The sequence below is a fragment of the Falco rusticolus genome, chromosome 9, assembly GCF_015220075.1.
Source record: "Falco rusticolus isolate bFalRus1 chromosome 9, bFalRus1.pri, whole genome shotgun sequence".
NCBI lineage: Eukaryota > Metazoa > Chordata > Aves > Falconiformes > Falconidae > Falco > Falco rusticolus.
Window position 1 is genome coordinate 6257044 of NC_051195.1, and position 14408 is coordinate 6271451.

General features: G+C 40.1%; 1 protein-coding gene across 3 annotated transcripts in view; it reads right to left on the bottom strand.

Moving 5' to 3' along the window:
- Positions 1-12717, bottom strand: part of WDR11 (WD repeat domain 11) — a 46222-nt gene extending 33505 nt beyond the window's left edge. For 2 of the 3 annotated variants that reach the window (XM_037400067.1, XM_037400066.1), the window contains exons 1-6: positions 12501-12715; positions 11111-11222; positions 7281-7434; positions 3449-3622; positions 2147-2333; positions 61-226 (exon numbers count right to left, since the gene is read on the bottom strand). In XM_037400067.1, the coding sequence (XP_037255964.1) occupies positions 61-226; positions 2147-2333; positions 3449-3622; positions 7281-7434; positions 11111-11222; positions 12501-12586 (879 nt within the window). In that variant the 5' untranslated portion in view covers positions 12587-12715. Of the gene's footprint in view, positions 1-60; positions 227-2146; positions 2334-3448; positions 3623-7280; positions 7435-11110; positions 11223-12500 lie in introns of all 3 variants that reach the window. The other variant, XM_037400068.1, reaches the window with a different exon arrangement.
- Between the last annotated feature and the right edge of the window lie 1691 nt (positions 12718-14408).

Here is a 14408-nt window from a genome sequence, read left to right on the forward strand (position 1 = left end):
AACTCGTATATCATCTTAATAAACTACCACAATGATAGAACCCAATCAAATTTTCATTACCTGTAGGAAAGGCACACCTGTTCTTTCAATTGCAATCACACCCACTGTCTGATTCACTTCCAAGTCAAGAATCAAAATTTCTCTGGGATACAACAGCAGCATGTAGTTTCTTTTGGAAGGCAAATAAGACAACTGAAGACAGTCATTGAGTGTTACAGATTCAGCACTGTAAAACATCATATATTAAATTTAATCAAGTTGTGTCAACAAATACGTCAAGTTCAAAATAAAATTAACAGTACACATTTTCCTGCAACTGCATTTTTTCAAATATTCCTTATTTTGATCACTAGGCAACTGTAGGTTTCAATTTAATTGCTACAGCTATAGCAAAGCATCACTGACCTTCAAGATACACACTCTGCTGACTTTTGTCTAAATAAGATTATAAAATAGTTTTTAAAATAGTATGTGATTCAAATGGAAGAAGTGTAACTCTTGCATATCTCAAATACAAACCAATTCAATTATGAACACTGCTAGCTGCAATGACATTTACTGGTATTCATGGGAAATTACTCTTAAACATACTGCTGAGTTCAATTTTTATATTATTATGCATATTACTTTATTTTGAAATGAATTGAAGTAGCCTATCAAGAACACTAGCCTTCAAAACTCAGATAAAGTAGCAAAGAGCAGGAAAGTTCATTATTTTGTTGAATGTTAACAGAAGATTGACTGCAAGGTAAAGAGGTTCATTAGGTACATGCAATCCAATGAACTGTACTTAAGTGACACTGAAGAAAACCATTCTCATAACTGTGCTCAGTTCTGAAAGCCTCTGAACTCATTTAACGTATCACACCTTCCGAGTCGTGTTTTTTAATCTCCTGATTCTACCACACAACTAACCCCCCTACACAGTTGTATCTCCTGCCTTGCTTCAGAAGTACAAGTCCCCTTTTGTCTGCCATCACCTTCCTGACAACCTCCTGCTCCTCTTTCCCCAAAGTTCCCCTAAACTCATGTAAAACCACATAAATCATTGCTGCTATAATTATTCTTCCCTTTTTCCCATTCTAGTTTTTTCAGGTGTTCCAGATGGAAAAGGAGGGAGAAAAGAAAAGACTATCATACCTTTGGCAATATTCACATACAACTGAAAATGCAGTTGGCAGAATGCAGGGAAATTGTATTTTTGTGGATTTGGTGTTACTACATAGCACATATAAGGCTGAAGCAGCATATGTACTGTCTCAGTACTTGCAAATCATGTGTTCTGTCCAATGCAGCATAAATCAGTCATTATAAAACACAAAATGACAAGATCAATGCCATTAACTTCACAGGGAAATCACAATTCTTAAATGATTACAAGAGGAGGTATCAAGTCTTCTCTCCAGTTTGCAGTTTAAACACCTTATTAAAACAGATTATAAATTTCATAGCTTCACTAAATTTTGGTGTCAACTGCTAACTGATAATTAGCTTGTTCTCACATTCACTAGAGGTTTGAGAAATACTTGTATTACTTAAGTAGAAGATACAAGAGGAAAAAAAAGAATTATACTGGACAGGAAAGTGGCCTAGAGAATTTCTAACAAAAAAAAGTGTATCTCAAAACACAACAACTTCAGTTTTAAAAGGTCAGAAAATACACAAATAGGTATGTATAAATTCTATTTTTATTTATACACTATTAACTTAAAAACCGCCTCCCTACTGCAGTATCATCTACATCAGAATGACAAACTCTTCTCAGGGATCTGTACTTACATGATTTTTATTCTCTTATTATATCCCTTCTCATTCCACAATTGAAACTAATTACATTAGGCCATTTTCAACATTTTTTCCCCTAAGAAACTCGTTTCTGAATTTATACCTGCACGAAAACCTGTTAGTGAAGGGAGAACATTATGGGATTAACTTATATACAATATACTGGGATGATACGTCTATTTTTACAAACAGAACAGGATGAATGACTGTCAATGTTTTATTCTTAAATAATGTCCTCACCTAGCATATCTATCTGCCTAACCCAATGAAATTTCTTTTTTTAAAAACTAATTACCTCATTATATATATAAAATATGTAAGTATACAAAGCATGATCTGAGAAGAAATATTTGCAACCTACCTTGGTTTTTCGTTACTGATCAAGATTTTTACTTTATCAAGGGCCTTTTTGGCCCCTGTAGCAGCAGCCAGCTTGTTGTGAGAAGGACTGGAGTGGGGACTAGAGATGTAAACTTTCTTCCCTGAGCTGGCAGGAGCTTTGGAAGGGGAGAAGTCAGAGATGAACACTATTCCTTCACTGGTGAGCACTGTACCAAGAAAAACAATTTTTATTATAGCAAAATGCAATCTGCAATTTGATTGCGACATTCCATTTTAATGAAATTTTGGTGGAGATAAATGCTAATAACTTTAATAATACTGTATTAGGTAGAAAACTCTTAACCTGAGACCACTGGCGCACTCTACTGAAAAAATGGTCATTACAATTAATTAATATCCACAAAATTAAATCTTTCAAAATTAAATCTATACTAAAAAAATACTGTGAGGATTACTGGCAGAAACCTCTTGGTTGCTCAGAACAGTTATTCTCTCTCATCAACTTTTTTTTCTTTAAGCTTCACAATGCAAATAGAAGGCAGGGTTGCCCGTATCAGCTACATCACCAGTTTCGTTCTCATGCAGAACATAGCTTAAAGAATCATTAACTTACATTGTTTATGTTGCAGCATAAAGATTCAGCTAAGCTGTAAAGACGGAGCTAAGATTTTACTACACGTTTATAGAAGGTTGAACGATATGACAGATTTTTGAAAAATACAACTACAAAGCCTCAGAACTGCACTGTCTCATTACAGATCAGGACTGATGAAGATTAATTAAAGAATAAAACAGTGACTCTTACTTCTCTTGGGGTTTTTTTTCTGCTAAAATGTGAATAAATCTGCACTACATCCCCCTTTGATGTCTGAATTGCTTCTGAAATCGATGCTCACATTGTATTCCTTTAAAAAGAAATCCTTTTTGTTGAAAAAAGTATTTATTTTTTGTCTACTCATCTCACTCTATATTCCCCCAGCATCCATTCTTTTCTAGCTTTTTATGTCAGTTTAACAAGCCTCTCTGTACTTGGCTTCCTCCAGCTCCCTACCTACATACTTTACACCTTCTTTTGTAAAGTCTCAAACATTTCTTTTCAGAATTCTAACCTCTCTACTCATGCCTACTTTTCATCTCCCCTTTACACAATGGCATCTTATTTTAGAAGATTCTACACTAGCCAAAGACTCCCGTCTTTGTTCTGAAACTTCTTCTTGGCATTGATGACATTATTCTCTCCAGTCCATTACTTTTCATCTCAATATTAACATTTTAGTTTAACATTTTTCCTGGTCACATTATTTTATACATATAAACTTACAAGCTAAGTGTGATGGATCAAAGGGGTCAAATGAAAAAGACAGGATATTTTCAGCATAACTTTTCTTCCACAGTTTGGTGCCTGTGTCTGCATTCCACAGTACAATATAGTTAGGCGGGTGAACTGCAAGCAGTAAATCTCTAGAAGCATCTTGATTCCACAACCACTGCATGTCTGTCAAAAGAAAGAAGGAACAACAGTGAAATTAATTCTCAAAAAAAGCCTGTTCTATTTTAAAACTATTCTTCTTCTGTAATACCCCACCTTTAATGAAATGAACAGTGACTTGCTAGTAACAAGATACCTCTATTTCACAATTCTAAAAAAATAAATTTTTTTTACGGCCTGAATTTCTGTTTTTACCAAGCAGCAACAAACTGGGTTACACACATCTACCCACATGCACACAACCCACACCCTCTATCTGAGGAAGTCAGATCTTTTCAGACAGTGAATTCCTACCTGAAACAACATACCGCACTGCACAGAACCACTGTAGAGTAGAAACAAAAGAACCATGCACCATCCCAGGTAATATCTGGGATGACACCACAAACGAACCATAACGCCATCCGAAGTTAATATTTGAGATGGTATCAGTATTGGACCTGGAAACAAATGTCTTCTCCACTTCAAATACTTTTAAACAGAGTCTTAAGTTCAAGAGTAAAACGAAACGGACTGTAAAGCATCATCAAGCATACAAGTACAGTGATTAAATGCTAGGGTCAGCCTGAAGAGGTCTGGTCACCAGTTATCATGGCTGGGCATCATTTAAACATTCCAGATAAATGGACATGAAATACTAAGTTTTCTGTCAGTAAGAACAGTCAGAGATGCCTCAGTGACTTGAAAAGAGCTGTCTTAAAGCTACCTGCATGCTCCATGGGGCAGTACTTTAGACAACAGAATGGGTCACCCAGGCAGTGGATGAAGTCCTCCCAGTCCAGCTCCTACACTCACTGCCTGATCCCACCAAGCCACACCTTCTCTACAGCATATTCGTATGTATTTAGATACCAAAAAAACTTACTTCCTGAGCTGTTCCTCTGTACTATCAATTCAGCTTTTTCAGAGCTGGGAAGTGCTCTTCACTGGATTTCATAGAAAATAAATAAATAAATCAGCCATGTGTGTGCTAATCAGCTACACCGTAAGTTAACAAAAGGTTAACTCCTCCTCAGCTGAATGCTGAGTTTGGATCAAATAAAGAGTGCCTTACACCGATGCACTGCTTTTATCCTCACTGAAACAGTGAGGCTCCACCCGTTATCCTACAAAGCTCTTACAGGTACCACACAGAGAACCAGCAGGTGACTCTGGTGCTCGATCTCTGTATTTGCACCATTTTCTACAGGCTTGTAAAAAGCCAGAGGCCTCAGAAATGGAAAGGAAAAGAATCTGCTTTTGTTAGAGGTTATTGTTGAATCAAATCAGGGACTGAGGACAGAACAGAATTTTAATTCCGTTGCTTACTAACTTTTTTTCTCACCCAGCAGACTGGAAATTCTTCATTGGGTCTGAAAACCTAGAGAAATCTTCAAATGGCATGGTCAAAACTCCACCAAACATTCAGTGAACTGGTGTCAGGAGTAAATAAAATGCAACTTATAAACACACACACAGAGAAATAAAATAATTAATAAAATCAACTGCAGTCAACAGAATAAATTTTCAGTGTCCCACTATCAGACTTACAATATTGCATCTACTTTCACAAGATTTATAAAAATAGAATAAAATTAAACCCACTTAATCTCATAAGTGGACTTTCATATAGAAATCAAAAATAAAAAACAGGTATAACACAATCATCATCACAAATTTTTAGAATAGTCCAAATAAACTATAAATTATTCTTAGAAACTCATTATGGTAGTTTCTCAGAGGGAAGGGGGAAAAAAAAAAAAAAAGTGTTCTGAATTTTACTTCAGAAATAATCTGCAGACATACTGCTAGCATAGACAGCAGTAGTAATAAACAGAAATCTGGAATATGCAGCAGAGCGTGTAGATGCTGCTGTACTTGCAGAGTTATTCCTCCCAGCTAATTCTGAAAGAGCCACTCTGATGCTGGCAACAGTCCACTCGCTGCATCCGCAGGTTCTGGAAACGTGACAGCCACAATAGCACAGCCACAAAGCTAACCAGATGCCAGTGCCCCAGCCAGCTCCTGGTCCACTCTGTTAGAACTGGTTCCAACAGACAGAAAAGTGCCTACCACAAGTAGGTAGAACCAAAAAACCCAAGTGTTACAACAGTAGTAGAGTACTTAGTACCAACTACAAACTGCACCTGTTAAAGCAACACTAAAAATGGTATTGAGTGCGTGATGCAGCAAGGAATGAAGTCTAGATCTTTTGATTCCCTGTTCTAACGACTACCTTATCTTTTTCACTGATGAAGTAAAAGATGCTAACGAATGAAAAGGAGCATCCGATGGACAACACCTTGCTAATAGACGAGCACAAAAAAAAGCAAGGAAAAAGACACTCATTATTCCTCTCCAATACATTCTCTTAATTGTGTTACACGTGGTCAGTGGCTACATTTTCCATTCTCTCTCCTTCATCAGACCAACTAAGATAGTACTGACTTCTGTGGCAGGCTTCTAGCTTCTAGAGATTTCTGCCTCTAGCACAAGCAAACATAAATCTTCTATAGCTTACATCATAAATGCATAGCTCCTTTCTCCACGCTTGTTTGTTTGTTTTGGTTTTTTTGTAGGATTTTGTTTGTTTGTTTGGGGTTTGTTTGTGGGTTTTGGTTTTGTTGTTTGGGGTTGTTTTACTTCCCTCAGAGACTTGTGAAATTCCTGAATGAGATCACAATTTCTTCTCTGGTAATGGGATAAAGAATCTCCAAACATCCACCTGTCCAGAACTGCTCGCATAGAGTTTATTGGATATTTTTCAGACCTTCCCAGCTGCACTGGGCTACCACCCACAGAACAGAATCAAAGGACGAGAACACTACCACTAGATTTTTTCAAATGAAAGCCAAACTCAGTTATTTATACCATCTCTAAATTTCTTTTTTTCTCTGGACTGTTTATGTCCTCACCATTTACATATACTTAATTACACTGAACCTACTCAAACATGTCATACTCAGTTTCAAGACTTCATAAGACCAACTCCAACGTGAAACCTACCTGATTTACAACTGTCCCCTATGCAAGAATTTACACAGTATCTCATTCTTTCTCCATTTCACTTTTCACATCGTAATATTACTATGCACAGAAAAGCCTCCCTGCTGTTGTAAATTTGACAACTGCACAGATGCCCAAAATCCCTGTCTCTCTCTAGTTACATTGCAAAGGTATGTTAGCATGATAATATATTTGATCAGAAGTAGCTACATAATGAACGATCTAAATAATTGTCAAAGTATACGTGCATAATCAAAACTATCAGTATTACATTGCTGTAAGTTAAGAAAGTACTACACCACTACAGAAGGCATTAACGTTCAGGTGCAAACTGCACTACATCGCCAATTCAAAAGCAGGTTGAGGTGCCTGACACTAAATATTCCTATTTCAATCAACAACATTAATAAAAATAGATACTTTTTTTGCCACATTTTTTGCCACTTTTTGCCAATCTTGGAAGGTATTACCATAATGAATTAAATCTCACAGCATCCATCTGGGAAACAGTAAATCTTACATTTACATATAAAATGAGTAAACAAACATACAGGCAGCTAGTATCCCACCAGTAAAATTTAATGGCAGAACTGAGCACAATCTACAAAAGCTAGGTGATGGATTTGTACACAATGCACCATAAAGTAACTTCCATACAAACAACACGCACTATCATTACCTTGAATTGGTTTCGCGTGTTCTTGTATTTCACAACGAGCTGTTCCTGTTGCCACATCCCACACAATTATTTTTCCACTAACATCAGCAGAAGCTAAACGTAAAGAATACGGAGAGCAAATATTGTGATGGTAATTTTCTTTAGCCCATTTAACCTGAAGATACAGATGAAAATTGGTCAAAGGCGGCAAACATATCTAACAAAGATACCAAACTTCACGTTTTTCAGATGGATACACAAATAACAATTAACTTAACAAAAAAGCGCAGTAATAGTTAATATTAATAGCATCTCTGTGAGCATACCTTTAAGCGATCATGAGTTGTGCAAATTTAAGTTATGTTGTAACTGTGCTGCGTGGCTGATGGTTGGTATTTTCAAATTACATAAATCAACAACCCTTGTTCCTGATGGTAACTAAATCAATCCGTAAATATATGCTATATTTATAAAAAGTTTACACAAATGTTTATAGAGGAAACTAAATGGCAATGTTTAAGGCTCTGTGGGCATCCACAAACCTATACCCAACGATTTCCAAACAAATGCAAGGTAAAAATTTGCCACCTAACTTTCATATACCTCCTAAACCATGTTGTTTTCCTAATCCATCAAATATAAATGTATTACAGTATTGGGAAGGAAGGTTAGTCTTTAATCTATGTGTTATCTCATGCCACGCTATTGCTGACATCTACTATCTTTTTTGTCCTCAGCCTGTTGCCCCCACTGATTTTTCTACATACCAACTTTCTGGTTTGGGATTTCATGCTGCACAGGCTTGCAAGTTGGAAATACTTACGAAAACTGTGTCTTAAAATTTGAAACATTGTCTACATTATAAGGACATTATAATTAATGAGATTATAAGGAGATAACACTGACCTCTTCCTGATCTATTCAATACAGACTTGTTTTGCTTTCTGCTTTAAAGGAGAACTTCTGCCCCTAAGAGAGACTGAAGACAGTAACAGAATAAAGAAGCCTTAATGCTAAGCTAATGGGAATTTACCTATTACAAAAATGATGCTGTAGATCGCTATGTGTTGTCACAGTACCAGACCAGAGAAACAGTGAGGCCAAACACAAGACTTTTTGCAGATATTGAAAGCATGACATTAAAAAAATACAAATAGAGTTCTCATTAGGCATCACTAACTTTGCAACATAAATTAAGATTTATAACGACATTCAGAGCACTGTAGCCACCTTTGTGCTACATCCTAGTCACACCTCCAAGATACGCATCTCAAAAGCCTAGCAGAATAAATTAAACACAACACATGCACGACAAGCAATCTTCATAGAGCTTTAGCTGTAAACCCAAACCATGTTTCTACCAGAATAACAAAGAATTATTGGGAAACTCTCCTCAACCTGCAAATTTCAGTTTTGCAGTTCCTGCTTCCCTGCTGTTCAAAAAAAAATTACCCATAAGGATACCTATACGTAGCTATTAAAAAAAGGTAATTGTAGATACCTACAAAGCTATTTATTCCTCAGTTAAACATATATTACTTTGAAGCAAATTCCAAGTCTGGAAAACATTATTTCCCAAGGCAGGAGTTGTCACCAAATTATGAAAAACAAAAAGGAGATCTTTACACTATCAGTCTTAACCACAGCTCAGGTGGAGGTATCTTAAGCCCCCTTTCCTTACTGCAGTCGCACTGCTCCAACAGTGTCCCCACACACAACTTGAACCTCTGCTACAAGAAATTATTTTCTGACTGTATTGGTCACTGCGAGTCTACTCTCTACCCTGACTTCAAAATACAGCAGCATTTGTCAGAAACAGGAACCAGAGGCGAGGGTTTTAGTAACTGTATTTTTTTACAATCTATCTCACCTAATTTATAATGCCTTATTATCTGTTTATTAATACACTGAAACAGACACAAATACAATTTCAATCTTCTCATTTTTGTGATAGATCAAAAAATTCCTCCTGTAACTAGATTTTCTTTTGTAAAAGCACTCTTTCAAGTACTCTTTGTTAAGATTCAAAAAAAATCAGACATAATCCACTCCGTACAAACTTATCAGTCTCCCACAAACACCCTGTGGACAGATGGACAACTAAAGATGGATCAATTTTCAGTGAAACCACGACCTATTCCATGCACAGTTATGACAGCCAAAGGCCAGGAAGTACTTCTAGAAAAATAGTTAAATGGACTGCAGAAGAATTATGGAACAATTGGGTTTTTATTACAGATTCACGTGTGTTGAAATTCTTCAGAACTGGAAAGTGGGGTTTTGGGGAGAAGACCACCAGCAGACTGAGCCTGCTGGCGTGAACCTCTGCTACCAAGAGTTTAAGTCAGACATACACAGCAGACTTCTTACAGATCCCCTCCAATTTATTTATGCTGTTAGCACTTACAAACGCTTAAAAAAAAGTTAGGAATTGTACAAAATTTCTCAGAAATGTAAAGGTATCTGCAGTGTTCATGGCCTTATAATAACTTCCTCATATAATGCCTATTTCTTAAAGTAAAACAGAATTTCACTTCATTCTTCCTCCTTACAAATTACTCTTTTTCTTCCAGTCTATTTCTATCAATAAAGTATCACATAGTGGTTTTGAAAAATTATCTTATAAATTATATAAAAACTATCTGGACTCCAGCATTTGGCTTCCCATCGAAATAACGCTGCTTCTCAAAGCCAGTGAATGTAGCTGAAGCACATTAAAATATTATCGCTACATGGACCAAAAACGGATTTTGCGACAACTTATTATCCAAGCTAAGTGAAAACTTTAAAACACAGTCACCACTACAGCTGCTACCTCTGTACCACTTACATTTTCTGTTTTTTACACAATTACAGACATTGGAATGGATATGTTCACCTTAAAGGGCAGCTTGAAGACAACTGAGGCTACAGGCATGTTTACCCAAAGAAGTTAAGTTGCCAGAAGGCAAGCAAAAGTATTGATTCACAGTGCTGCTCATTCTCTGTGGTTGCTGTCATGAACACACCTTTGCTCTGAGATAACTGAGAAATAATCTCTCCTTACCGAGTCAAAGAAGTTGCCTAACATTTACCACCAACGAATTCATAACAGTGACAAAAGCTGTAAGTTGAAAGCAATGTTTGGGCAACCCTGAGAACCCCCAAACTTCACAGAAAGATTAGGGTACCTACACAAACATGCTGGAAAAAATCAGTTTTCAGTCCTTTGTGATGTTTCAGCATTATTTTTAAACATGTCACAGTACACAAGACTCAAAAAACAACATAAATATATCTAATTTGAAACCTAACCCTTCTACCTTCCTTTTTTGCCAGTCAGTTTAAAAATTCTCTCTAATCAAATAAAATTCCTTAAGCTTAAATTTTAAACATTTTTTATTGCTAAATACATGTTCAGTTTAGTCTGCTATTGTTTCTTTCCTATAGGTAAGAAGAGAAGTAAAAACTTCAAAGTAACTTTCTAGTTGAATGGTGCACTGGTTACCCACACAACAGGAACGATCAGCCAGGATATCAACGAAGACATTCATTTGATATTTTGTGATGTTCACTTGAAATTCTGTCACATGAAGAGCTTTCTTGGAAACATTTCTGTCTGTGTTCTATAATGCTACCAAATGTTTCTGTATATTCTGTACCTTCTATGAAGGTATACAACCAACCTCAGCTCGAATTTCAGCATGTAAGGTTTGATTTAGCTGTAAAAGAGATCATGTAAAATACAGACATGTTACAACAGATTTTATGTGAAAATCAAGGGCAATATAATGTCAAGTATTTACAGTGATCTAGAAAAATAATACACACACCAGAATCAAGTAATATACCTTAAAACACGTACATCTCACCTTGACAACGCTAGCTTTGTGTCTTTCCAAGACCTGTAAAGTCTGAGCAGTATTGGCATCAACTACCAGCACCAGAGAATGACATCCATATGCAATCAAACCTTGCCAGCCCCTAGGAAAGCATGATCATCATCAAAGAACAAAAAGCACTTCACATCAAGAACGAGGCTTTTTTTTATAAGTTGGTTGCATGCTACTAGACACAAACATCAAACAGTGAAAATTAATAACATAAAACTCAAAAGTATTATAAAATGCCATTGCTGCACTATCTGTTGAAACATTTGCTGATGGAAACCTATGCCACCGCAAAGCATCTCTTTGTGTCCATCTATAAAATCATCTTCTGTAGATTTAGGACTTCATATTGGAGTTCAGGAAGAGCATTCCCAAATTTTATATATAAGCACGCAGGTAAGCTATATATTTGAAATCATATGATTAATTGCATCTCTCTTTTTTTTATTTTATTGAGACAAAAAGGAGCATGTGAACAATGATACAGTAATTACAAAATCTGCTTAGGCCTGACTTCAGGAGAGGTTACTGCGGCCAGAGATGACAATTATAAAATGATGGTGGAGTTCAAGCAATGGCAACAAAGGAGAAAACCAAAGTTTTAAAGTAAGAACTTCAGAGTACTTCAGCGTTCACTGCTTTGCAAGCTGACAAACCTAAAAATTTCAAAAAAATGACTTGGTCCAGCTCTCAATTTCTTGCCCTAAGATTCAGCAGCGTTAGGGTAATGCTTTACAGCACAACTGGGTGAGCTCATTGTTCAGAGCAAGGAACACAAACCCCGAGGTATGTACTGGCTTTGCACATCAAGCCTCAAAAACAACAGAAAGGCAAACCAGAAGCTGCTCTGATCTGTACAGTTCGCTGCACCAACGAGACCTCTGCCCGGTGAGGCAGATGCCATCGCCAGGAGGGAACGTTCTCCCCTAGGGCCGCGGTTTCGCTCATGCCCGAGCCAGGCAGCAGCAACCCCGCCCGGCCCCGCGGCGAGGCCGGGCACGCAGCAGCTCGCACCGTGGCTAGTGGGACGGGGCTCGCCTCGGCCACAGCAGCACAAAACAAGACCCAAGTGCCTGCGCTGGCCACCGCTGCCCCCGCCGCCCTGCTCGCCCGGCAGCTCCGGGCGCCGCTGGAGCCTCGGCACCGGGGCGTGGGGCTGTGCGAAGGGCCCGGCTACCAGCGCGGGCTGGCGGGCGGCGGCAGGAGGCAGAACCGGGGCAGGCAGCCGAGAGCGAAACCCAGCCCGCGGCTGAGGCGGAGGAGCCGCGGGGCGGCCCCGGGAGACGCCGCGGGGAGAGGCCGGGACCCCGCAGCCGCCCCCCTCCCCTCCCCGAGCCCGGCAGACCGCCCCCGCCGCGGCCCGGCCCCTCACCAGTCCGCCGCGCCCCTGTTCGGCGCGCTGAGGGCGCCCGTCAGGGTCCGCGCCGGCAGCTTGATGTTCACCGTGAAGCGCTGCATAGCGAGGCCGGGGAGCGCCGGGCCCGCCGGGGCAGCCCAAGCCCGGGCGGTCGGTGGCCGAGCAGCACCGCGGCCCTGCCGAGCGCCGGCGCGTAGGAAGCGCCGCCTCAGCGGTGCCGCCGGTCCGGCCCGCCGTGGTCCGCCGGGGCCCCGTGGCTCGGGAACGGCAGTTCCGGCGGCGGCCACGCCCGCAGCTGCTCGCTGGGCCTGCGCTAGGCCGCGGCGGCCCCCGCACGGCGGCGGCCCGTCGTCTGGGCCACCGGCCCGCCGTGTCTGGCTTCCAGCCCGCCCCACGGTGCCTGCGGGCAGCGCCAGGACAGCCACCGGGGCCAGGGGACACGGGCTTTGCCTCGCTCGCTTTAAATCAGCAGTCGGGAGGGAAAACACGCCGTGGGGCTGCGGGAGGCCCCGTCTGCCTTGGCTGAACAGCTCCAGGGAAACTCGTGCTTGATGTCGGCCTGGGACGCGGCACCCGTAACACCTTGCCGTGTGAAGGGCTCCCCAGCCATCTCCAGGTGCATGGGTGCCGCAGGAGCCTGTACTAGAACCAGAGAATTTAATTCACCATAGTAATTTCTGGTCCAAAGTTACCTCATAAACGCCAGAACTCAACAGCAATAGGCCTCAACGGTATTCACTGTGTTGCTGCAGCATCCCTCAATGGCAGCATAAAGCGCTTGCCTTGCATGATAAGGCACCAGGTCCTACCTAAAGCAACTCCTCCTCCAACCTGCTCCTCAGCTGCGGCTCACACTTGGTAGTCATCCCAGCCTGACACACCCGTGTGCGAGAACACCGCATTTGCACGGGCACACACCAGGCTGCAAAGCGCTGAAACATCCAGAACCTTTTCCTGTGCCACAGCATTAAGGTGGCCAGACTCAGGTAGCTCTGGGCACGTTACTTGACATAACATGCACTGTTTGGGCATTTCTTTCTCTTCAAGATAGAGATGGCTAGTAATTGTTTATTTCTTATTTTTCGTAGTGAAAAAGATGCCACTAGATGGCCAAGGTCGGCAAGATTGTAACACCAGCTACACGTTTTTGTGATGCCGCAGTGTCACTTTGTCACAGAAGAGGCAATAATGCTATTTCACTCCCCCCCCCCCCTTTCTTTTCTTTCTAATCACAAGTTAATTTGTGCAAGTGTGAATGAAAGAAACAACTTGCAGCTGATATGCAAAAATCCCTTCTAAAGAAATCTGCTTTTGAAACAGTACATTGCCCAATACCGCTTTAAGGTCACTTTAATATTGGAAGTTATTTCTCAAAACCTTCTCCTCCCAAATTATCTCTCTTTACTCTTAAAGCTTAAAAATCACTGGAGAAGTAAAGGGCTTTATTGTTCCTTTTTCTTTTGAGAACATTGATTTGAGGACATGATCTACACCTCCAGATATCAGTTCTGTGGGAGCCTAAGCAGCCACCAGCATCATGACTTTTAATTATTTTTTGCTAATTCTGTGTTTTTACTCTGTCCTTGGACAACCTGCTGCTGCTCATGTTTTTGGATGGGTTTGGTTCTTTGCTTGCTTTGCTGGATTGGGATTTTCTGAGAAGGGTGCTTTGGAACTTTTTTTTTTTGCACAACGGAGCCTCTTCTTGACAGCTTTCGGTCCATTTTCTTGACATGAGAAAAGGGATAAATGAAATGCTTAAAGAAAATAGGTACTTTAAGGTAGTTGAAGATAAGGACAAAGGTACCAGAAAAAGGGACACAAAAGAAGAAATGGGGGCTGTGTCACCAAAGTGGATGAAAAATTAAGAATCTAAGTGTTTTTCAGGGTCAGATAGTGGGATGAAAGTCAGGGTGCATGCCA